Below are 25,212 nucleotides of genomic sequence, written 5' to 3' on the forward strand. Positions count from 1 at the left end.
CTCTGCGTCCTCTCCCTAGAAAAAAAAAGTACTCAAAAATCAGGGAATATACAAGCATATAACTTAATGTATTAAAATTTACCACACTCAAATATATGTAACTAGAAATGTTATAAAGTGGGAAACCACAAGGTGGCGCTACAGTATTAAACACACACACACACACACACACACACACACACACACACACACACACACACACACACACACACACACACACACACACACACACGACTAGTAATGCATGCTGAGTAGGGTGTAAATTGGGGAGGAAACTGGAACCAAACAGGCTAAATATCTCAGACCTTGTAATATCACAGAGAAAATCCATGTGAGGTTCCAGAAAAGCCCCCCTGCAAATTCTACTCAGCAAACTCTACAAGTGAGACATAACTAAAGCATTAGCTGAGGTATGGGACATGGCACACACCAAACAATTCGACACACTTTTCGACGGGTAGTCTTTTTCCGGGGTCCCTTTCTGAGTAGCTGCCCAATTAGCGTCCTAGGGAGGCCTCTCTGATTTTTGCTGACAGTACTGCATGCTGCAGTAGCTCGCACAGAGAGGTACTTGAAGAGTACGATGCTGGTATAAAAGTTATCTACATAGGTGATGACCTTGATCCAGCAGTGGGTGCACCAAATCCTACACAATTTTCCCACTCAGTCCCAGGACAGGGGGCATTCAGTTGGTTCAATCCTGGTGTCCTTCACGTCATAAACGCTAAACTTGTAGGTGTACCCTGAGGTACTCTCGCACACCTTTTCGAGTTTAAGTCCATACCTGGCCCTCTTGCTGGGCAGGTATTGCCGGAATTTCAGCCCCCCCTTGAAATGTATTAGGGACTCATCCACGCAGATGTCCCTTTGGGAAACGTACTCCTCAGCAAACTTGTTGCTGAAGCGATCAATGACGGACGAACTTTGAACAGACGGTCAAAGCTGGGGTCTTCTCAGGGAGGATATTGTGTATTTTCACTAGTGCAAAAAATTGTGAATGGCGTCAAAGCGTATCCGGGGCATAACTATGCAGAACACTCCAATATTTGCAAATTTCTGGCTTTCACTATCCCCATGTGAAGAACAAGGATCCAAAACCTCATCATTTCCATGGTGTTTACAGGGGTCCAGTTGGCAAATGAAGAAGTGGGATTTGGGGATAAAAACTGCTGGGCTTACAAATATGTATGGGACATCATGAGATTTCTTAAATCCTCAGAGAAATACTTTTAAAAAAGTCAATTTCTGTGAAGCCGGTGGTGTCAAATTGGGTTCCTTATTGTGCCACAAAATCAGGAATCTGTGGCTCATAATTTTCTGAAGGTGAGGTCCATAGAGATTCATTAATGGTGGGTGCTAGCTCATTTCCTGCTCTTGAGGAGGAAGAAAAATAAAGGCAGGTGGGATCCTCTCCCTAACTATCAGTGTCAGTGGCCAGGAAAGTGTATGGCTCTTCCGCTTAGCACTGTTTGGGACAAGCGAACAACATTTTTTCAGAATTGCGGTGCTTGTGTGTGCCCCAAATTTTATTCAGATGTGTGTGTGTGTTTGGTGTAAACTTTTGTTTTATTTATAACCGACCAAAAAAAAACCTAGAAAGAAAAAGATAAAAATAAAATAGAATATAAAAAATTTGGTAAAATAAAGTGCCCAAAACTATCTGACACTAACCCTGACTATATTCAGTAGAAAATGCTGTAGTAGTTGCCGATGACTACAGTATATTTTTACAGTCCCTAATCTAGTCTTATCATGTAATCTAAATTATTTTTTTTTATTCTTTTTTTACACACAAGAAAAACATTTGGATGCCGATCAGTGATGTCTCTGACCAGCGCTCGACGGCTGTAGGACGCACGAATAGATGTGATATTTTTTTTTCTCCGATATCTGACACTAACCCTAATTAAATTCAGTAAAAATACTGTAGTAGACGCTGATTAGTACGGTATATCTTTACTGTCCCTAATCTAGTCCTATCAACCGATCTAAATTATTTCTTTTGATTCTTTTTTGACAAAAAAAAACAATCTGGAGGACGATCAATGATCACTTGGTCGCTGAAGGATGCATGCACTTGCAGAAAGGGAATAAAAAACTAAAGGAAAAAAAAATCCTTTCCAAAGCATGTACACGAATCATTGATGTGTGTCTGATCAGAGTCTAGGTGGCTGTTGGACGGCGGCTGTTGTTGTGATAAGGGGGGGGGGGGGTAGAAAAAAGACAGGGTCAGAAAAAAAAGTTCTGAAGAACAGGGAACACAAGTGCAGATCAATGATTTGTGTCACTGATCAGTGCTCAGTGGCTGCAGGAAGCACTAAAAAGAAAAATGCTGCCTAAAAAACAAGCAATCAACTACTGATCAGCACGCAGAGGCGGAGGATAAGGCGACTGGGGTGGATTAGGAAAGATGGATCAGGGAAGGATCAGGAACGTCTTCTTTCTTCTTCAGCAGCACCAGCAGAAATGATGGCACAGGCTTCAAAAAGTCTGTAGCACTACAAGGGCCAGCACAGTGCAATAAAATGGCACAGTAACCGCCCTATACACGTTTGCAGCTAGAATGAGGAAATATCGTCACTGTGGGGTAAGTTCGTCTGTGCAATCTGATTTGTGCGATCAACGTAATCGTCCACTCAAAGCTGGCCCTGGTGACGCCATGTTTGGTAGACTCCAGCCTTACAAGCATCAGTCGTAGGGTGAACGTCAGTGTTTCAGGAAATGCTGTGAATAGCTGTTCAGAATTGAACAGCCAATCACCGCCTTTGTAGTTGGGGGAGGGGGTCGCTACAAGTTCCAATGCCTTGCTCTCAGAGACTGCAGACACTGTGCGTTTAGTCTATATATACTTCATTGGTCGAGAAGTACTTCACATCTATGATTTGTATATACCTCCAATGTCGGGAAGGGTATGCGGAATCCAAATTTATTGGTTTAATGCAATTTATGTGCAGTTAGGAGACAAAACTGCTAAAGTGTTAAGGGATAACTCCCACCTCATAAAGTGACGGCCTTGTGCTAGGATATACCATTACTTTGTGATCAGTTAAGCTCCAGCTTCTTGGACCCACACCAATCCTGAGAAAAAGGGACCACAGAGCTGATTTCACTTGAATGGAGCTGTGGCGCAGATCTCTGCACTGTGGCCCTTACATTGTCACCGATATAACATCACTTTATCAGATAAAGTTAATTAATACAAATTTGAATTTAAGGCCATGTTTCCAGGTAGTGTAATCATTTGTTATTTTGTGTGCAGAAAATCGGCTCTATCATGGCCAATAACACTATTAACCTGCAGATGATGTAGGGTTAATTTGCAGGTTATATGGCTACTCCAGGAATATCAAAAAGTTATTCTAATGGCCCATCCTTCATTAGCAATAATAACATGGACAGTGCTGTTTGTAACCCTCTGAGTACCTGTAATTCTGTATGTTACTGAAGCTGCTCTTCACTGCTCCCCTTCCCTAATGGGATGTTACATCACAGATCAAGGGGCATGGCCTGCTCCTGGCGTTTAGTAGCAGCCAACCCCCTGATAATGTCTACTTCATTGTGGTCTGTGGTGAGGGGGCGACAAGTGTGATATATGTACATTAGGTCACAGTGGCTAATTAAAGGGGTATTATCAAGTTGTCTCGAGCAGCTCAGAGCTATGTAATCTCCTTACACTCTCATCACTTCTTGTTTTTTTGGCAGGGTGGGCTCTCCTTCAAAAAGGGGTTGTCCAGTCCAAATTAATCCTCAGTCACTCTGTGATTGCAGACTTGTGAATCCCCCCCCCCCAGTACGCACGCTGTACGCTGCGAGGATTCATCGGTTTCTGAACAGGGACAAGAGGGTATGTGTATGCATTATACATACTCCTGGCCAGAGCCTGACCAATGTATGGAAGCAAGGCTGCACCTTCTAGACGGCCACGGTCACTGAACTCTCCATTCTTTGCAAAATCGTCAGTGTATCAAATACTTCTTTTCCCCACTGTATATTATTATTATTATTATTATTATTTATTGTTATAGCACCATTTATTCCATGGCGCTTTACATGTGATTTTTACATAATAAAAAAAAAAAGTACAATAATCTTAAACAATACAAGTCATAACTGGTACAGGAGGAGTGAGGACCCTGCCCGCGAAGGCTCACAATCTACAAGGGATGGGTGAGGATACAGTAGGTGAGGATAGAGCTGGTCATGCAGCGGTTTGGTCGATCGGTGGTTACTGTAGGCTTGTCGGAAGAGGTGGGTCTTCAGGTTCTTTTTGAAGGTTTCGATGGTAGGCGAGAGTCTGATGTGTTGTGGTAGAGGGTTCCAGAGTAGGGGTGATACGCGCGAGAAATCTTGTATACGATTGTGGGAAGAGGAGATAAGAGGGGAGTAGAGAAGGAGATCTTGTGAGGATCGGAGGTTGCGTGTAGGTAAGTACCGGGAGACGAGGTCACAGATGTATGGAGGAGACAGGTTGTGGATAGCTTTGTACGTCATGGTTAAGGTTATGTAGTTGAGTCACTGGGCAATGGGGAGCCAGTGAAGGGATTGACAGAGGGGAGAGGCCGGGGAATAGCGGGGGGACAGGTGGATTAGTCAGGCAGCAGAGTTTAGAATAGATTGGAGGGGTGCAAGAGTGTTAGCGGGGAGGCCACAGAGCAGGAGGTTGCAGTAGTCAAGGCGAGAGATGATGAGGGCATGGACTAGGGTTTTTGCAGATTTTTGGTTGAGGAATGAACGGATTCGTGAAATATTTTTAAGTTGAAGTCGGCAGGAAGTGGAAAGGTGCTTGGATATGTGGTTTGAAGGGGAGATCAGCGTCAAGGATTACCCCGAGGCAGCGAGCTTGTGGGACTGGGGAGAGTGGGCAGCCATTTACTGTAATGGATAGGTTCGTTGGGGGGGTCACTTGAGATGGGGGAAAGATGATGAATTCTGTTTTGTCCATGTCAAGTTTCAGAAATCTAGCGGAGAAGAAGGATGAAATAGTGGACAGACATTGAGGGATTCTGGTTAGTAGGGAGGTGATATCTGGTCCAGAGATGTAGATCTGTGTGTCATCAGCATAGAGGTGATACTGAAAGCCATGAGATTCTATGAGCTGTCCCAGGCCAAAGGTGTAAATGGAGAAGAGCAGGGGCCCAAGGACTGAACTTTGTGGGACTCCGACAGATAGGGGGCGAGGTGAGGAGGTGGTGTGTGAGTGGGAGACGCTGAATGTCCGGTCTGTTAGGTATGATGAGATCCAGGATAGGGTCAAGTCTGTGATGCCAAGGGATGAGAGGGTCTGTAATAATAGGGAATGGTCCACTGTGTCAAAGGCAGCCGACAGGTCCAGGAGGAGGACAGAGTAGTGTTGCTTGCTCTTGGCAGTTAAGAGGTCATTGGTGACCTTAGTTAGGGCAGTTTCAGTGGAATGGTGTGACCGGAAGCCAGATTGTAAGCGGTCAAAGAGGGAGCAAGAAGAGAGATGGGAGGACAGTTCAAGGTAAACGTGTTGTTCCAGTAGTTTGGAGGCATAAGGGAGAAGTGATATAGGGCGATGGCTAGATACAGAGGATGAGTCAAGAGAGGGCTTTTTTGAGGATAGGTGTGATGGAGGCATGTTTAAAGCTTGAGGGGAAAACACCAGTTGTTAGTGATAGGTTGAAGAGGTGGGTTAGGGTTGGGATGAAGACTGTGGTGAGGTTTGGGATGAGGTGGGATGGGAGCGGGTCAAGTGCACAGGTGGTGAGATGCGATCTTGAGAGTAGAGTGGAGAGTCCGTCTTCTGTAATGGTGGAGAAGTTGGTTTTGGAGGTGGAGGGCTGGGAAGTTGGGAGGAAGGGTTCTGGGGGTTGTTGACCAAAACTGTCTCTGATGCTATCAATCTTCTGCTTGAAAAATAAGGCAAAGTCTTCAGCGGAGATAAGTGGGGAGGGAGGAGGTGCTGGGGGATGGAGGAGAGAATTGAAGGTGTTGAATAACTGTTTAGGGTTGTGAGACAGGATATGAGAGATGAGAAGTAGGTTTGTTTAGCTGTGGCGAGTGTGGTCTTGAAAGTAATGAGGGACTGTTTGAATGCGATGAAGTGCTTATTGGAGTGGGATCTTTTCCATTTGCTCTCAGCAGCTCTGGAAGCTTGCCTCAGTTCTTTGGTCAGGCTGGTGTGCCAGGGCTGTCTGTTGATTTTGCGAGCTTTGGTATGTGTAAGTGGGGCAGCAGATTCCAAAGCTGCAGCTATTGTGGTGTTACTTAGAGCGGCAGCATCATCCGCATTGTGTATGGAACTTATGTCTGTGAGGGGGAGGAGGGATTCAGAGAATGAATGTAGGTCAAGATGTTTAAGATTTCTGCGAGGGTGTGAAAGTTTGTGGGGTGGGGATTGTGGACATGGAGTGGAGAGAGATGAGAATGTGGTTATAGCAGAGCAGAACGTGGTTATAAATGGTATAGTCTCTAACTGGGTCGCTGTGACCAGTGGGGTACCGCAGGGGTCGGTATTGGGACCTGTTCTCTTCAGCATATTCATTAATGATCTGGTAGAAGGTTTACACAGTAAAATATCGATATTTGCAGATGATACAAAACTATGTAAAGCAGTTAATACAAGAGAAGATAGTATTCTGCTACAGATGGATCTGGATAAGTTGGAAACTTGGGCTGAAAGGTGGCAGATGAGGTTTAACAATGATAAATGTAAGGTTATACACATGGGAAGAAGGAATCAATATCACCATTACACACTGAACGGGAAACCACTGGGTAAATCTGACAGGGAGAAGGACTTGGGGATCCTAGTTAATGATAAACTTACCTGGAGCAGCCAGTGCCAGGCAGCAGCTGCCAAGGCAAACAGGATCATGGGGTGCATTAAAAGAGGTCTGGATACACATGATGAGAGCATTATACTGCCTCTGTACAAATCCCTAGTTAGACCGCACATGGAGTACTGTGTCCAGTTTTGGGCACCGGTGCTCAGGAAGGATATAATGGAACTAGAGAGAGTACAAAGGAGGGCAACAAAATTAATAAAGGGGATGGAAGAACTACAATACCCAGATAGATTAGCGAAATTAGGATTATTTAGTCTAGAAAAAAGACGACTGAGGGGCGATCTAATAACCATGTATAAGTATATAAGGGGACAATACAAATATCTCGCTGAGGATCTGTTTATACCAAGGAAGGTGACGGGCACAAGGGGGCATTCTTTGCTTCTGGAGGAGAGAAGGTTTTTCCACCAACATAGAAGAGGATTCTTTACTGTTAGGGCAGTGAGAATCTGGAATTGCTTGCCTGAGGAGGTGGTGATGGCGAACTCAGTCGAGGGGTTCAAGAGAGGCCTGGATGTCTTCCTGGAGCAGAACAATATTGTATCATACAATTATTAGGTTCTGTAGAAGGACGTAGATCTGGGGATTTATTATGATGGAATATAGGCTGAACTGGATGGACAAATGTCTTTTTTCGGCCTTACTAACTATGTTACTATGTTACTATGTAATGTGAGAAGATTGTGGTCAGAGAGTGGAAGAGGGGAGTTAGAGAGGTTAGATAGGGAGCAGAGGCGGGTGAAGATGAGGTCCAGTGTGTGTCCATCTTTGTGAGTGGCTGCAGAAGACCATTGAGTGAGGCCGAAGGAGGAAGTGAGAGATAGAAGTTTAGTGGCAGCTGAGAGGGAAGTGTCAATGGGGATGTTGAAGTCGCCCATGATGATAGTGGGGATGTCCACAGAAAGGAAATGAAGTATGGCTTCTCTCGGTTGCAGTCTTGTATAGTGCACCATGCTGGCTTACAGCCTATTAGAGAAGTTCATACTTTTAAAGGGGTCATCCAGAACAAGCGTTTAGTTCCTCATAAGCTTGTAGACATATAAAATAATAAACTACGGTAAGTTGGTACTCGCTTATCCCGATCTAATGCTGCCTCTCCGCTGCTGACCCGGTCTTGGTCTTTGTTGACATATTGCATAGTCACCACTGCAGTTTATCATGGGGCAGAGGTGTGGCGGCAGCACTAGACTGGGGAGGAATGGTGAGTAACCACTTAGTTTAGAATTTTATACATCTACAAGTTTATCCCACACAACGCCCGCCTTTAAATAACATGCATGTTATGAGAACTCAGAAATGAATGACAATGATTAGCCTTCAGGGAAGTCACAATAATCATTACATGCCAGGGGATTGGTTTTTTTTCTGAAAAAGAGAGAGACAAAGAATATTTCTGTTTGGCCTGCTTTAAGCCCCATTTGGGTGGATCTGGACTTGCTGTGTAATGTATAGTGCTGTCTCATAGACCTGAGACAGGGACAAGGGGGCATCCTCTACGTTTGGAGGAAAGAAGGTTTAAACATAATCACAGATGCGGATTCTTTACTGTAAGAGCAACGAGACTATGGAACTCTCTGCCGTATGATGTTGTAATGAGTGATTCATTACTTAAATTTAAGAGGGGACTGGATACATTTCTTGAAAAGTATAATGTTACAGGGTATATACACTAGATTCCTTGATAGGGCGTTGATCCAGGGAACTAGTCTGATTGCCGTATGTGGAGTCGGGAAGGAATTTTTTCCCCCAATGTGGAGCTTACTCTTTGCCACATGGTTTTTTTTGCCTTCCTCTGGATTAACATGTTAGGGCATGTTAGGTTAGGCTATGGGTTGAACTAGATGGACTTATAGTCTTCCTTCAACCTTAATAACTATGTTACTATGTTATTCATATTGATACATCACATTTCCAATGTAGGTTTATACATACTGCTTTTCTCCTTTCATTATAGGACTGTCAAAACTTAAGTGATGGGCTTCTCAATGCTATTTTGGCGGCTTCCTCTTTGTATTATTCTCTTCCAAAGGAACAAGGTGAGCAGTTATGAACTGTCCTTATACATCTACATTGTGCACACAATTGGACAATTTGTATTTTTGACGAATAATCTTCTTATTGAACAACTACAGCGCTGTTGGTCAATCAAGTAAACCTGAATATTTAAGAAAGTGAGATTTTGTCTTTCTGAGGCAAATATCTGTGCAGAATTATTGGGCAACTATTAGGCCTCATTCAGACTTTCGTGCCAATTGGTCCGAGCATAGACCACTAATGCACTCTCTGGACGCTGCTCACCTGAGTGCATATTTCTGAGGCTGTGCCACTTACAGTAGGTCGTGAGAGCCACGGCCAGTCCATGTATTGTGGTCCAAGATTGGACTGATTTACATGGACTTCGGAATGAGCCCTTACTGTGCATAATTTTTATGCAACTAAGTGAAAAACATACATGTTCCCAACTCAGTTGTTTATTTTAATGTGTTAAAGTGAAAATAATTACCAATTTCAAAATGTACATTTAAAAAAATAAAATACCAGTGACCAATATCGGCTCTCTTGTTTAAATAAGTCATAAGCATTTCATCCATGGAGTATGTCAGTTTATTAATCTATCCACTTTTTGGGCAGCACCAGCCACAGGCTCCCACTTACTGATCAGAGAGGTGTACTGTTTTTCTTCACCGTAAGTCTCCTATTTTAGAATGGCTCATTAGTTTTCAATGGTGTTTAGGCTAGGTGAGGAAGAAGCCATGTGCTTATTCTTTCATCTAGGCTTGCCGTGCATTTTCCATATTTTCCTGTACCACTGCTTGAAGAAAGTGTTTTCTGAAAACTGGAAGAAGGTTTAGCTTGATTTGGAGTCCACCTTCAGCTCAAAAAGGTCAAACCAGCTCATCAGTACCCCACCTCCAGCTTGCTGGATTATCAGTCGATGTAGATGTTTGTGCCTGTTTCTGATCCATCCATGAGCCCATCCATCTGATCCATCAAGACTCACTCTCATGTCATTGGTCCAGAAAACCTTTGAAAATTCTGTCTTTAGATATTTTTTTGGCCAAGTCTTGATGATTCAGCTTCTGTGGCTTGTTCTGTGGTGGACGGGTTTCAGCCTTGCTTACCTTGGCCATATGTCTGAGCACTGAACACCTTGTACTTCTGGGCCTCCATGGAGGTTACAGTTCTGGAATATGACAGCGCTGGATGATAATAGCTTCCTGTTGGATTTTTCTCACATTGTACATTTTTTTAAAATATTTTTTTCCTAAACACATATTTTTGCGATCCTGTTAACTATTTGTAACAAAGTGTTTGATGTTTCTGTAATCATGCCCCAATCTCTCTATAAGACTTGTAACAATTTTTGACTTCTTAGAGTAAGGCTAGGTTCACATTGCGTTAGTGCAGTCCGTTCAACGCATACTTTAAACGGACTGCGCTAACGCAAGTGCCGACTGTGGCACAGCGCTAGCGCAGATGGGGCATCTGCTAGCTCCATCTGCGCTAGCGGTGACGGACCCGGAAACGCTGCAGCCCGCGTCTCGGGTTCATCACTCAATGACGGCACATCGCTAGCGCACGCCCATTGGGGGCGTGCGCTAGCGATGCGTCCAACATTGCAGTCTATGGCGGCGTTAACGGACTATGTTACACCGTGTTATGCCGCGGTGTAACGTAGTCCGTTAAATCTACATTTCTTTCTCTACATTTCAGTTCACTCGTTGTGTATGTCCTATTCTAATGTATAATGTTCTTCTGTCAACTCCACTGTCATGTCAACTATGTAATTCCTTTATGATTTTTATGATTTAAGTCGTGCTGCTGTGATACCATAATTTCCCACGGGATCAATAAAGTGTATCGTATCGTATCGTATCGTAAATGTACCACCATAACGCAAGGTGAACCCAGCCTAAGTAAAATCTTTTATGGCCCACTTTACCTGAGAAAACCAGCTGCCTAATATTTCTGCACACCTTGATAAAGAGTGGGTATATCCTTAGGCCTCACCCTCTCTCATTACACAGGTACACATCACCTTTTCTTGATTCATCCAATTAGCATTTGTTTATACAGCTTTCAGTTGGAAAATCTAGAGAAAAATATGGTATGGACAAAATACTCACTTGCCTAATAATTGTGCACACAGTGTACGTAACTGTCTTTATCTACTCGCTGTCATTGATGGTCAATACTGCCGGTCATTTTTTGGGTGTTGCATATTAGTCAACACATTTGATTGGTTCTGTATATGTGTATGAGGGTTCAGGAATCGAAGTGGTAGCACATACTGCTGCTGTAGAGTACTTGGCGATGGCTGATCTTTTCCAGATTGGTTTCATTCCTATTGTAATGGGTAAGCAGAACCAAAAAGGTGCCTAATTTTTTTTATATACATTGTTGGAGCAGTAATGCTTTTAACTATCCTTTACATAAGAAATGTTTTCAGATCTGAAAATGGAGTAAGGAGGTTTTCTTTATATCTAGGTACCACATTACGGAAGACTGTGAGAGAGGCAGTGGCAGACGTGATAGAAGGCACCATGCAGCTGATTGAGGTCATCCTGAATGCCCGCATACAGAGGTATGGACACAGTTGTGAGGAATTATCACTGGCACATTGACCCTGGTTACCGGATCTCCCCCTCACTAGCTATCATTTCAGTTTATCGCAGGCCCAGCTCGTGTCCACAGGGAGCGTGTGGGAAGCCTGTGATCATTTCTCACAGATCCCGAAAGGTAAATTGCTGCATTCCTGTAATTTAGTCCTACGCCATTGCAACACGGCAGATGATCATGTTATACCACAAGCCCAATTTATCTCTGTAGCTAGATTCCAGTCTAAATGTCACTTTAAACCTTTTCTCTTTGGCCTGCCTTCACAGATAACCAAGCCGCAGTGGTTGTGATTGTGTCAGGCTATTTGGGCGTTGTGAAGGATGCATTAGAAGAGATGGAAGAGGTAATTTTCAATAAGATGCATGTGTTTGGTATAATTTTAATGTAATTTGAATATCAAGGGAGAATACCGTAATTCTTTTCCTTTTATGTCTTATCTAAACTTTTATTTATTATATTAGTTTAATATTTCTATTTTCAATTTTTTTAATTTTTTTCGCTAAAATTATGTATTTAAATGGGTTGATCATTACTTGCACAACACCTTTTTAAATTACATACACTCGTAAAATATAATGATAGGTACTTCATTCAGTATTCAGAATAATATGTGACTAGTATTTGATATACTGCGACTACAGAAATCCAATGTCATATACAGGGTAATGTGTGATTGGGCTATATTATACCTTAAGGACAGAATATCAGACGTTATACCAGTCCCATATTATGGCATATATACCATCTGATGTCTGTCTGCTAATTACATACATTGTGCAGGATATGTGACTGGTGACAGCACGGCCCGATCGGTATGATCAGGCTGCTCCTGTGACTTCCTCTGAACCTCAGTAGAAGGACCATAGACATGACAATACAGAGTCATGCATAGGATTGATCCAGAAATGCTCCTATCCCGCCACCTACTCACTACTATATAAATGCCCACTGCTGTAGTTTCTTCTCGCCCCAATAATAAAGCCACCTTCTTGGTCTGGGCTAATATCATTTGCTTTGTCCAGTATTTCAGCAGTTTGTGCCGCTATTGGGCATTGGAAGTTGGAACCATAGTCGGCCATTTTGAAGGCTATGAACTGAATGTGTCCCTGCTTACCTAGGTAGACATAGGATTTAGGAGTCATGTAAAGATGAGCGACATCCTTAGGTAGTGGAGGGAATGGCTGGCTGCCATTTAGCTTTCCACGAAAGCGATGTTTGGTGGAGATAAATTATATGGATGTTTATCTAAGCGGCTCTTCTTTCTTGGTTTTGATTTGCAGGCTTTGGCAGGTGGAGAGGATCCATTTAGTGATGTCTTAGATGATGATGATACCGGTGCCCGGGGTAACCAGGATACCTACTGGTCAGAGGCTGATCGCAGGCTTATAGCCCCCTGCTTAGGCTTAATGAAAGCCTCGAAAGCTTGTCTGAAAAAAGTGCTGGGTACTCTAAAGGCCCATGGAAAGGTAGAGACCTCAGAACAAGTGGCACAGCTGGATGACTTGGCAGACATTACCCAAGAAGTCAGCCCAAGGTATAACGAGACTGTTGCATACGGTGTCATGTATGGCAACTTGAACATATACACAAAATTAAAAGATTTTTTTTCCCTCTCCTTTTTAACCCTGTGAAGTGACCTAATTATGTTTTTATTTCAACAAGTATAAAAAAAAGAAAAGCTAGATATGAGCATCCGTCTAGTTCCCTTCCTGTAGCATATGTACACCACTACTATACACTGTGTGCAGAATTATTAGGCAAGTTGTATTTTAGAGGATTATTTTATTATCAACTATGTTCTCAATCAACCCAAAAGACTCATAAATATCAAAGCTTAATATTTTTATAAGTTGGAGTGGTTTTTTTTTTTTAGATTTGGCTATCTTAGGAGGATATCTGATTGTGCAGGTAACTATTACTGTGCAGAATTATTAGGCAACTTAATAAGAAACCAAATATATTCCCATCTCACTTGTTTATTTTCACCAGGTAAACCAATATCCCTGCACAAAATTTAGAAATAAACATTTCTGACATGCAAAAACAAAACCCCCCAAAATTAGTGACCAATATAGCCACCTTTCTTTATGATGACACTCAACAGCCTTCCATCCATAGATTGTCAGTTGCTTGATTTGTTTTTGATCACATTGCGTGCAGCAGCCACCACAGCCTTCAAGATACTGTTCCGAGAGGTGTACTGTTTTCCCTCCCTGTAGATCTCACATTTTGAGGGACCACAGGTTCTCTATGGGGTTCAGATCAGGTGAACAAGGGGGCCATGCCATTATTTTTTCTTCCTTGAGACCTTTACTGGCCAGCCATGCTGTGGAGTAGTTGGAGGCATGTGATGGAGCATTGTCCTGCATGAAAACCATGTTTTTCTTGAACGATACCGACTTCTTCCTGTACCACTGCTGGAAGAAGTTGTCTTCCAGAAACTGGCAGTAGGTCTGGGAGTTGAGCTTCACTCCATCCTCAACCCGAAAAGGTCCTACAAGTTCATCTTTGATGATACCAGCCCATACCAGTACCCCACCTCCACCTAGTTGGAGTGGAGCTCTGTGCCCTTTACTGATCCAGCCTGTGGTCCATCCATCTGGCCCATCAAGAGTCCCTTTCATTTCATCAGTCCATAAAACTTTTGAAACGTCAGTCTTTAAGATATTTCTTGGCCCAGTCTTGACGTTTTATCTTATGTTTCTTGTTCAAAGGTGGTCGTTTTTCAGCCTTCCTTACCTTGGCCATGTCCCTGAGTATCGCACACCTTGTGCATTTTGTTACTCCAGTAACGTTGCAGCTATGAAATATGGCAAAACTGGTGGCAAATGGCATCTTGGCAGCTTCACGCTTGATTTTCCTCAATTCATGGGCAGTTATTTTGCGCCTTTTTTGCCCAACACACTTCTTGCGACCCTGTTGGCTATTTGCCATGAAACGCTTGATTGTTCAGTGATCACACTGCAAAAGTTTGGCAATTTCAAGACTGCTGCATCCCTCTGCAAGACATCTCACAATTTTCGACGTTTCAGAGCCCGTCAAATCTCTCTTCTGACCCATTTTGCCAAAGGAAAGGAAGTTGCCTACTAATTAAGCACACCTTATATAGGGTTTTGATGTCATTAGACAACACCCCTCCTCATTACAGAGATGCACATCACCTGATTTACTTAATTGGTAGTTGGCTCTCAAGCCTGAACAGCTTGGAGTAGGACAACATGTATAACAAGTATCATGATCAAAATACAACTTGCCTTATAATTCTGCACAGTACAATGATCCTTTAATCTTCTCTCTAGCAAGTCTGTCAATGACAGTTGATGACCTGGATAACTGTGTGTGAAAGTATTTTCTGTGAATTCACTATTACATTGTGGTGTTGAAAATGGGAATGTTTGACTGCAACACCGAAAATTTAGAGAAGTCACATGAAAGGTTTTTCTATAGGGATTAATAATTATCAAAAGCAATTTATATGAAAATTGAGTTCAATGGAATCTCTAATATAATTATTTAGGACACTTGTATTTATCTTTTAACTTCTTCTTTGGCTAGTGTGGATGAACTGGCTCTGAGCATGTACCCTCCCATGAATCACCCTCCTGTACGGATTAATGTAAGTATTTTCTTTCTAGTGTTTGTATTTTTTGCTCCTTCAATTCACCAGATTTCATCCAGTCTAGACATCGCGTCTCTTCCTCATTTTCCCCTGCTTTCTTTTCCTCCATGTAACATTGAGCTTGTCCTCTTTTCTTACTTGTAACATGGTTTTCTTCTTTGCTCTCTTCTATTAGGCTACGTTCACACTTGCTTTTGGCTGGTCTGCGTATGGCTGCGTATGCCCTCCCTTATGCTCCGCCTACTTCCACATGCATCCTGCGTACCTATCTTTAACATTGGGAGCGCAGGGACATGCGTTGTATGGCTCATCATTAGAGCTGGCTGTCAGTCTGTGCCGGGGTGTGGTTACAGCCATTACTCTCTACACAGAGAGCGGTGACTGAAGTCCCACTGGCCACACAGCTATGACTAGAAGAGCGAGGCTGCCTGGAGGAATAGAGTTCCTTTCCTCCCAGCAGCGGGGCTCTCAGTGCAGTGACAACACGTTGTCAGAACACGGTTTACCTGCTGATTTACCCCATATCTGCATGCTAATAGTGTTTTTTTTGTCCCTTTAACCTCTGTTCCTGCATATATTCTTATGCTAATGATGTACGTAACCTCTGTATTTTGTTTTTTCCCCTCTCTTCAGTTACTTGATTAACTGATTATGTTTTCTTTAATTTTGTAGGCAGCAAAGTTATCCTCTGTGCTGAAGAAAGTTCTCGAGATAACAAGGTGTTTTTCTTAGTGATTTTTTTTTATTGATTCTGCTCTAGTAGACCAAGTTAGCTGTGTACCCGCTTGTAGAAGTTTGAGCTTATAAATTCCTTATCCTGCCTCGCTGAGGAGAGTTGGGCATAACCTATCACAGCCAAAGGGGTACAGTATTTATGTCCCTTTTATTTCAACGACAGTCAGTATGGGCTTCGGAATCAAACTTTCATTGCTCAAAACTCTTGACTTTTTAACATGTATTTCAATATCTAAATTTTGCGATAGAGTATCAGACGTTAAAGTAACTGACCACATATAGTGTTTGATGTCTGTAGTCAGTGACCCTATGACAGGGATGTCAACTCAAATACACAGACCAAAATAAAAAAACTTGGACATAGTCGCGGGTCAACCTTGACATCTATCAAAAATGTCTACAATTGAGGAAGGTTTTCCTTATCAAATATAACAATGAAACTTTTCATGTGGAAACAAACTTAAAGGGTTTGTCCCATGAACAAAGTAAATTTTAATTAATAGATCTTAGATAAAAAATAAACGCATCACAAATGGGGCATACTGAAATAATATAATGTTATGTCAGAGCAGTAAAAAACATGACCCAATGGCCTAATTTAAATATGTAATAACAAAGGATAAAAAATCTTGAATTAATAAGTACAGATAGTGTGATGCCAACAAAAGTGCCTCCCAAACACAGTACCCTCCACGCGCACGGTTTGATGATCCTACTGTATCCCCCAGCAAAGTATGGTAACCTCAACACAGTATGATGCCCCAACTGTGATCCCCTACACAGTATAATGGGTCCCACATAGTCCTCCATACCGTATAATGGCCCCCACATAGTCCTTCATACAAAATAATGGGCCCCTCATAGTCCTCCATATCATGTAATGACCCCACATAGTCCTGCATATAGAATAATGGACACCACATAGTACTCCATACAGTATATTGGCCCCACTTAGTCCTCCCTACAGTATAATGGGAGGCGGTGTCAAAGTTCTGTTTTATGGGAATTCTGATTACTGAATGATGTATTGATCAGTTAATTATTGTGTGTATTTTTTTTCCAGTGCCAGCCATGTTTGCCCTGACACGGAATCCAGCTGGGTCCAATTCCTTCATAACGCCATTGACCACAATATGAACAAAGTGAAAAGCCTGACTCAGGATAGTCTCTGACATTTACTCACCTCTGTGCTCTTATAAACCAGAACAGCAACGTCGCCTGCAAATAAAGTCGGCAGCATAGATGAGGAAATGCCAAACCTGCAAAATCTCAGCCACGTTTATCAGTGTGACTTAGGTGATGGAGGATCTAGGATGCTTGATGACTTCTGACGTGCAAATTCTCAAAATATTTCCTTCCATATCAAAAGTAAAGCTTTTATCATTTTTAATGATGTCTCATGTATCAAGAGGCATCAACAGAGCAGGTTATAACTTACAAGTCTGGAATCTACCTTTACTGCAAACTGGCCTATTACAGTATGATGTAAAAATAATTATTTAAATATATATCTTTTTTCTTTTCTTTTTTGGCAACATTTTTCCACTCCTGTCAACAGATGACCCTATTTGTTCAGGAAATATCCCTTTACTCCTTTATGATTTCCTTTATCCCTGGTTGCTTGGCTGTTTCCAGCCCTGCATCTGGTGCTGAGTTTCTGGGGTAGCTTCTGGTACCATGGATTGAAGATCATTACCATCTCCAATGTTATCTTGCTTTCAGTGGAAGTCGCATATTTGGAGAGGGATGTCAATAAAAATAATATCCAAAATGGTGTTCAGTTGTAAATGAAAATCTCATTGTCATTCTCTCGATTCTGTCAGTTCATATACATGCCATATATCAAGTTATGCTTTTCTGGTAATCAGGTACTGAATACGTAGTAACCATCAAACCCATATGAATGAACGGATTTACTTAGAGGAGGGAATAATGTGTGGTCATAATATTTCTTTAACAATTCCATTTATTTAAAGGGATCTTATCAGGATGATTTTGTTAATGAAGTGGTATGATTGTATAGCACCCAGAACAGCAATACAAAATGATTCATGCTCATCTGATTGGCCAGCACTGATACATTAGTTCTTGATGGTGCATACAAATAAGCCTTGAAGTGCTTTGGGGCATGTCCATGCACTCACTAATGAAACTAGTGGGCACAGGCTGTGTCCTTGGTTTGGTCTTGTTTCAAGATTTTTCAACTTTTTCACTGCCAGAACCTTTATCGCACATCTGGCCAGACTTTCCAAACGTTCTCATTACAAACCAAACAAAACTGTGCCTAATACAGAAGGTGGTAATTTTCTTGATAAAAATGACTGCTTTCAATTCCTATGTCATTTACAAAAAGGCCTAAGGCTGTGTGCACACGTTGCGGATTTTCTGCGGATCTGCAGCGTTTTTTTCCGTGCAGAAAAGCTGCAGATCGGCAAGTGATTTACAGTACAATGCAAATCAATGGGGGAAAAAATGCTGTGCTAATAGTGCGGAAAATTCCGCACGGAAAAGCTGTGGGTTAAAAGAAGTAGCATGTTACTACTTTTGTGCGGATCTGCAGCGTTTTTGTACCCATTCCATTATAGAAATCTACAGGGTTAACACCGCAAGAAATCTGCACAAAATCTGCAGCAAATCCACACAAAATCTGCATGAAAAATGCATCAAATCTTCAACTGCGTTTTCTGCCAAGAGATGCAGAATCCGCACAAAAAATTCCAGAGGCTAATCCGCAACGTGGGCACATAGCCTAAGCCATCACATTTTTGGAGGTACAAGAAGTAATTGAAGAACCTCTTTTTTTTTTTGAAGAAGGGGAAATGTGACTTTGTGAGTTAAGGTACCTTCACACATAACGATATTGTTAACGATATCGTTGCTTTTTGTGACGTAGCAACGATATCGTTAATGAAATCGTTCTGTGTGACAGCGACCAACGATCAGGCCCCTGCTGGGAGATCGTTGGTCGCTGAATAAAGTCCAGAACTTTATTTCTCCTTCGCCTCATTGGGGGACACAGGACCATGGGTTATGCTGCTGTCACTAGGAGGCTGACACTAAGCTGAGACAAAAAAGGGTTAGCTCCTCCCCTGCAGTATACACCCTCATGCTGGCATCCAGAGACCCAGTTTAAGCTTAGTGTCCGTAGGAGGCACACTGATTTTTAACCCCTATGGGTTTTCTCTCTTTTTTTCTTTTTCTTTTTTCTTTTATCTATTCCGGACGAAGGGGGCGACGGATTCTTCTAAGGTCCGATCTCCCCCGAACCAACAACAGGCGAGCACGGGAGTTTCACCTCACCGTATCCTCTCCTGCGTCGTGGGAGCCACTGCCTGAGCTGTCCTTTTTTGGGCGACGGTTTCTCCCCTAATGGGCCCCGATCTCCCCTTTTGTTATACAGACGAGCACTGGTGTTTTTACCTCCAGTATCCTCCTCTGCAGCCAGGCCTTTTTATTGCCGGACATCTGCCCTGTCCACCAGGTCCTACCCTCGGCTGTACAGTGGCTTTATCCCCGTGGTGTCCGTGCACACCACACTGCATCACCAATGTGACTGTGACTCAGGTGGTGGACGGTTCCTCTCCACCCCCCACGTGGGGTCGGTGGATAGAAGGCTTCCCAACCCCTGCACCGTTCCTAATGCTTGGCACCCTCTCACCTCCATATCAGGGTAAGTGCCCGGTGGGGGGTTTGGGGGGGGTCGCCAGCGGTCAGGAGGGCTCCTCATCCCTGGGTCACCATCTGCAGGCGGTTTTTCCTTCATTGGGCGGTGTCCCTGTCTTTTTCCGGCGCTTGCGACCGCGCGCCGGGCCGAGGCCGCAAATTTAGCCCCCGACTTCGGCCTAGCCGCTGGTCGCCGCCGTTAAGCTCCGCCCACTCCAGACGTGTCACAGCGGCGCCGCCCCCCGCTCCTGGCGCTTCTCGCAGCCGCCGAGATCTCTCCTCCTGATCTCGGCGGCCATCTTGGTCCCTCTCCTCAGCGCCGCAGCTCCTGCCTGTCGCATCTCTGGTGCGTCAGTAGCCCACGTGCAGCCGGCTTCCTCTTCTCAGAGAGAATCTCTCAGCAGTTCGTCTCTCCTGGATAGCGGGACACAGGGCCGGGGTAAGGAGACATCGTTAGCTCCCCTCTGCAGCGCCGCCCTTTCATATAGACCCTGTAATTTTTTCTGCATTAGCATCATGTCGCAGTCAAGGTCTAAAAAATCCTCTAAGGTGCATACAACCTTTTTTTCTGCGTGTACCACCTGCCAGGCCCCACTTCCCAGGCCTCAAAGCTCTCCCCTCTGCTCTGCCTGCGATGCCCCAGGAGCCCTCCACCGCCGCCGACCCTGGCGTTCCTAGCCCCCCCCCGTGGGTCGCCTCGCTTTCTCAGTCCGTGGATTTTTTAGCTAACGCCATCAAGTCCATTCAAAATCCTCCCGGGGAACGAGGCAATCCGCTACAGGTGCTAAGAGATCCCTCCATAGCAGGGGAATCGTCGGCCAGCAGGGGCCGCTCTCCTCTTAAGGAGGCACGGTCGTCCAGAAAACGGACCCGTACTACCTCTCCTGAGCGTTCACCCCGCCATTCAGACTCTGGCAGCTCCACCTCTCGTTCTCCCTCTTTGGGGGCTCGCAGCGTTCAAGGCTCTGAACATGAGTCCGAAATTTCTTTGGATCCGGAGGCTCCGGAGTTCAGAGCCACGGTTGACTCCCTCATCGTAGCAGTCAATCACGCACTGAAGGTGGATGACGATTCTAATTCCGCTCCGGAACACGCGGTCTCCTTTTCCAGAACCAAGCGTTCTCACAAATCTTTTGCCTCTCATCCAGCCTTCCTGGATATAGTCAGGCGTCACAGGGAGGGCCCAGACAAGCGCTTCACGGGTAAGAAGGACTTGGTTTCCAAGTATCCCTTCTCAGCTGATCTCGTGAAAGACTGGACGGATCCCCCTACTGTAGATCCGCCGGTCTCGCGCCTGGCTTCTAAGACTCTTCTCTCAGTCCCGGAGGGCGCTTCAATTAAGAGCCCCACCGAACGCCAGATAGACTCTCTAGCTCGCTCTGTGTACGAAGCCTCTGGCTCGTCCCTGTCTCCCTCCTTCGCCGCGGCTTGGGTGTCCAAGGCTATGGTTTCCTGGGCGGACGCCCTAGCGAAATCCATTAATGAGCAGGATCTCCCCTCTGAAATGGCGGACCTGGCTAAGCAGCTAGCCATGGCCAGTGATTATGTTATGTTCGCATCTCTCGACGCGGCGAATTGCGCAGCTTCGGCGGCTTCCAACGCCATCGCTATTAGAAGGGCCCTTTGGCTCAGAGATTGGCGCGCAGATTCTTCCTCTAAAAAATCCCTGATTTCTCTCCCTTTTCAAAGCGGGCGTCTTTTCGGCGAAAAGCTTGACCAGCTTATTTCCGACGCCACAGGGGGAAAGAGCAAGTTTCTTCCCCAACAGAGGCCCAAGGCGGCTTTCCAGCGCCAGCCTTATTTTCGTTTTCGGCCTTTTCGTACCGGCTCTACCTGGTCCAATCCCTCTGGCCTTCCCAGATCGGACCGTTCCGCCCGCGCAGACAGAGACGCTCGTCCATCCTTCAGACCTAATCCTTCCTGGCGCGGGAAACCGAGGCAGCCCCGAACCAGAGGTTCGAGACCCCCCAGATTCCCGTCTCAATGACTCGGGAACGGCGCCAGTCGATACCAGCAGAGTAGGCGGTCGTCTACTCCTTTTTCAGCAAGCCTGGCTCTCCGTCATTCACGACGAATGGGTCAGAGATCTGGTATCGTCTGGCTACAAGATAGAGTTCTCCTCCCCCCCTCCAACTCGGTTCTTCCCCTCTCGTCTTCCCAGTTCGGGAGCTCAGTCTCATGCCCTTCTTTGCGCCATCCACTCCCTCCGCCAGAGCGGGGTCATCGTGCCGGTCCCGGAACACGAGAGGTTCAGAGGCTTCTACTCAAACCTCTTCGTCGTGCCAAAGAAGGATGGGACAGTGCGTCCCATTTTGGATCTGAAGCTCCTGAACAAGTGCGTGAGAGTCCGGCACTTCAGGATGGAATCGCTCAGATCGGTCATCTCCTCCATGGAAAGAGGGGAATTTTTGGCCTCGATAGACATCAAGGATGCCTATCTTCACATTCCGATTTTCCCGCCTCATCAGAGGTTCCTCCGCTTTGCCATTCGGGAGGACCACTTCCAGTTCACGGCCTTACCCTTCGGTCTCGCCACGGCGCCCAGGGTGTTCACCAAGGTCATGGCGGCTGTCATGGCCATTCTTCACTCTCGAGGAGTCGTCGTATTACCTTACTTAGACGATCTCATAAAGGGCCCGTCGTTTCAGGCCTGCGAGTCAAGCGTCCACATTACCCTGGATTCTCTTTCGCGCCTGGGCTGGCTGATCAACTTGGACAAGTCATCTCCCGTTCCTTCCCGTCGGATCTCCTTTCTGGGAATGATCCTGGACACTTCAAGGGGGCTGGTTTCGCTTCCTCGGTCCAAGGTCCAAGCGCTCCAACAGGGAGTCCGTACACTCTGCCATTCTCGCCCGCAAACCATTTGGTTCGCCATGAAGATCCTGGGAAAGATGGTTGCGGCAATCGAAGCTGTTCCCTTCGCTCAACTCCATCTCCGCCCCTTGCAACAGGCTCTGCTGGACAACTGGGACAGGAGTCTCTTTTCTCTCGACCTCCCTTGTCCTCTGTCCCCAAGGGTCAGACATTCGCTCATTTGGTGGACCCTGGGACCATCTCTTCGCCAGGGGAAGTCCTTCCTCCCGATCCGCTGGTTAGTGGTGACCACCGACGCCAGTCTTCTTGGCTGGGGGGCGGTGTTTCTTCACCACTCGGCCCAGGGCCGTTGGACTGTTCGGGAATCCAGTCTCCCCATCAACATTCTGGAGATTCGTGCTATCAGACTTGCTCTGATTCACTTCCACGCTCTGCTCGCGGGTCACCCAATAAGAGTCCAATCGGACAATGTCACGGCGGTGGCCTACATCAACCACCAGGGGGGTACCCGCAGCAGGGCGGCGATGAGGGAGGTCTCCCTCATCCTTCGTTGGGCCGAGACCAACCACTCCATCATCTCGGCGGTGCACATTCCGGGAGTCGAGAACTGGGCGGCGGACTTCCTGAGCCGCCAGGGCCTCGCCTCGGGGGAGTGGGAACTTCACCCAGAAGTTTTTCACCAGATCTGTCTTCGCTGGGGGACCCCGGACGTGGATCTGATGGCGTCCAGATGGAACGCCAAAGTCCACAACTTCATTGCTCGATCTCGGGATCCCCAGGCCATAGGAGTGGACGCGCTGATTTCTCCGTGGCATCATTTTCAACTCCCATATGTGTTTCCTCCCCTTCCCTTACTGCCGAAGGTCATCCGAAAGATCAGGACGGAGGCAGTTCCGGTCATTCTGGTCGCCCCAGACTGGCCTCGTCGCGCGTGGTACGCGGAACTCGTCCAGCTCGTAGCCGACGTCCCCTTGCGGTTGCCAGACCGCCCAGACCTACTTCGTCAAGGACCGATCTACCATCAGAGCTCAGGGGCCCTACGTTTAACGGCGTGGCTGTTGAAACCTGGATTCTAGCTCGTGCTGGTTTCTCTCAGCAGGTCATTCCCACCATGCTAAGTGCTCGCAAGGCGTCTTCTGCCTCTATCTACCACCGCGTCTGGAAGTCCTTCTTCTCTTGGTGCAGGCTCCGAGGGCACCCTCCGCTCAGGTTCTCCATCCCTTGTATCCTGAATTTCCTTCAGTCCGGTCTGGATTCCGGTTTGGCCCTGAGCTCTCTTAAAGGTCAGATCTCAGCCTTATCCGTGCTGTTCCAGCGTAGGATCGCCACCAACCTTCAGGTCAAGACTTTCATTCAGGGAGTCTCCCACGTTGTTCCTCCCTACAGGATGCCGTTGGAGACCTGGGATCTCAACTTGGTCCTGGGGGTTCTCCAGGAACCGCCTTTCGAACCCCTTCAGGACGTTCCGCTCTCTGTTCTCTCTTGGAAGGTTGCCTTCCTGGTAGCGGTGACGTCCATCAGAAGGGTTTCAGAGCTCGCCGCTCTATCCTGCCGGGCACCTTTCCTTGCCTTTCATCAGGACAAGGTAGTCCTACGTCCTTCTCCGGCGTTTCTTCCAAAGGTGGTCTCATCTTTCCACCTTAACGAGGACATCATTCTTCCCTCCTTTTGTCCGCAGCCCAAACATAGGGTCGAGAAGGCTCTCCATACTCTGGACGTGGTACGGGCCCTCAGGAAGTACATTTCCAGAACGGTGCACTTCAGAAAATCGGACGCCCTTTTCGTGCTCCCGGAGGGTCACAGAAAGGGTTTGGCTGCGTCTAAATCCACGATAGCCAGATGGATCCGATCTGCTATCCAGGAATCCTATCGGGTCAGGGGCAGTCCTATCCCGGCGGGGATTAGAGCTCACTCCACTCGGTCGATGGGTGCTTCCTGGGCCATCCGGCACCAGGCATCAGCGGAGCAGGTTTGCAAGGCCGCAACGTGGTCCAGCCTACACACGTTCACGAAGCATTACAATGTTCACATCCAATCCTCTGCGGACGCGGCCCTTGGCAGGCGCATCCTGCAAGCGGCCGTTGCGCACCTGTAGTCAGATGGTACACGGAGTTATTTGGTTGTATTGTTTCCCTCCCAGGGACTGCTTTGGGACGTCCCATGGTCCTGTGTCCCCCAATGAGGCGAAGGAGAAATAGGGATTTTTGTGTGTACTCACCGTAAAATCCTTTTCTCCGAGCCACTCATTGGGGGACACAGCACCCACCCTGGTAGCCTTACGGCTAGTTATCTTTTTTTTTAGTCTTTGACTGTTGTTTGACATGTTATGTTCCAATGTTTTTTGATATATTGTTCTCGTTATCCTACTGCTTTTGCACTTAACTGGGTCTCTGGATGCCAGCATGAGGGTGTATACTGCAGGGGAGGAGCTAACCCTTTTTTGTCTCAGCTTAGTGTCAGCCTCCTAGTGACAGCAGCATAACCCATGGTCCTGTGTCCCCCAATGAGTGGCTCGGAGAAAAGGATTTTACGGTGAGTACACACAAAAATCCCTATTTCGTCGCTGGATCTCCCGTGGACATCGCTGGATCGGCGTGTGTGACACCGATCCAGCAATGTCTTCACTGGTAACCAGGGTAAACATCGGGTAACTAAGCGCAGGGCCGCGCTTAGTAACCCGATGTTTACCCTGGTTACCAGCGTAAAAGTAAAAAAAAAAAAACACTACATACTACCGCTGTCTGTCCCCGGCGCTGTGCTCTGCACTCCTCCTGTACTGGCTGTGAGCGTCGGTCAGCCGGAAAGCAGAGCGGTGACGTCACCGCTGTGCTTTCCGGCCGCTGTGCTCACAGCCAGTGCAGGAGGAGTACAGAGAAGCACAGCACCGGGGACAGACAGCGGTAGGTAAGTATGTACTGTTTGTTTTTTTTTTACTTTTAGGATGGTAACCAG

General features: G+C 45.8%; 1 protein-coding gene across 1 annotated transcript in view; it reads left to right on the forward strand.

Moving 5' to 3' along the window:
- CCNDBP1 (cyclin D1 binding protein 1) overlaps positions 1–17,557 on the forward strand; it is a 38,942-nt gene extending 21,385 nt beyond the window's left edge. Inside the window, exons 4-11 of the mRNA XM_069752245.1 lie at positions 8,764–8,845; positions 11,298–11,394; positions 11,476–11,549; positions 11,696–11,772; positions 12,710–12,963; positions 14,985–15,045; positions 15,721–15,767; positions 16,847–17,557. Coding sequence (XP_069608346.1) covers positions 8,764–8,845; positions 11,298–11,394; positions 11,476–11,549; positions 11,696–11,772; positions 12,710–12,963; positions 14,985–15,045; positions 15,721–15,767; positions 16,847–16,955 — 801 coding nt within the window. The 3' untranslated portion in view covers positions 16,956–17,557. The remainder of the gene's footprint in view (positions 1–8,763; positions 8,846–11,297; positions 11,395–11,475; positions 11,550–11,695; positions 11,773–12,709; positions 12,964–14,984; positions 15,046–15,720; positions 15,768–16,846) is intronic.
- Positions 17,558–25,212: the final 7,655 nt, after the last annotated feature.

Source organism: Ranitomeya imitator, chromosome 2 (genome assembly GCF_032444005.1).
Source record: "Ranitomeya imitator isolate aRanImi1 chromosome 2, aRanImi1.pri, whole genome shotgun sequence".
NCBI classification, from domain to species: domain Eukaryota; kingdom Metazoa; phylum Chordata; class Amphibia; order Anura; family Dendrobatidae; genus Ranitomeya; species Ranitomeya imitator.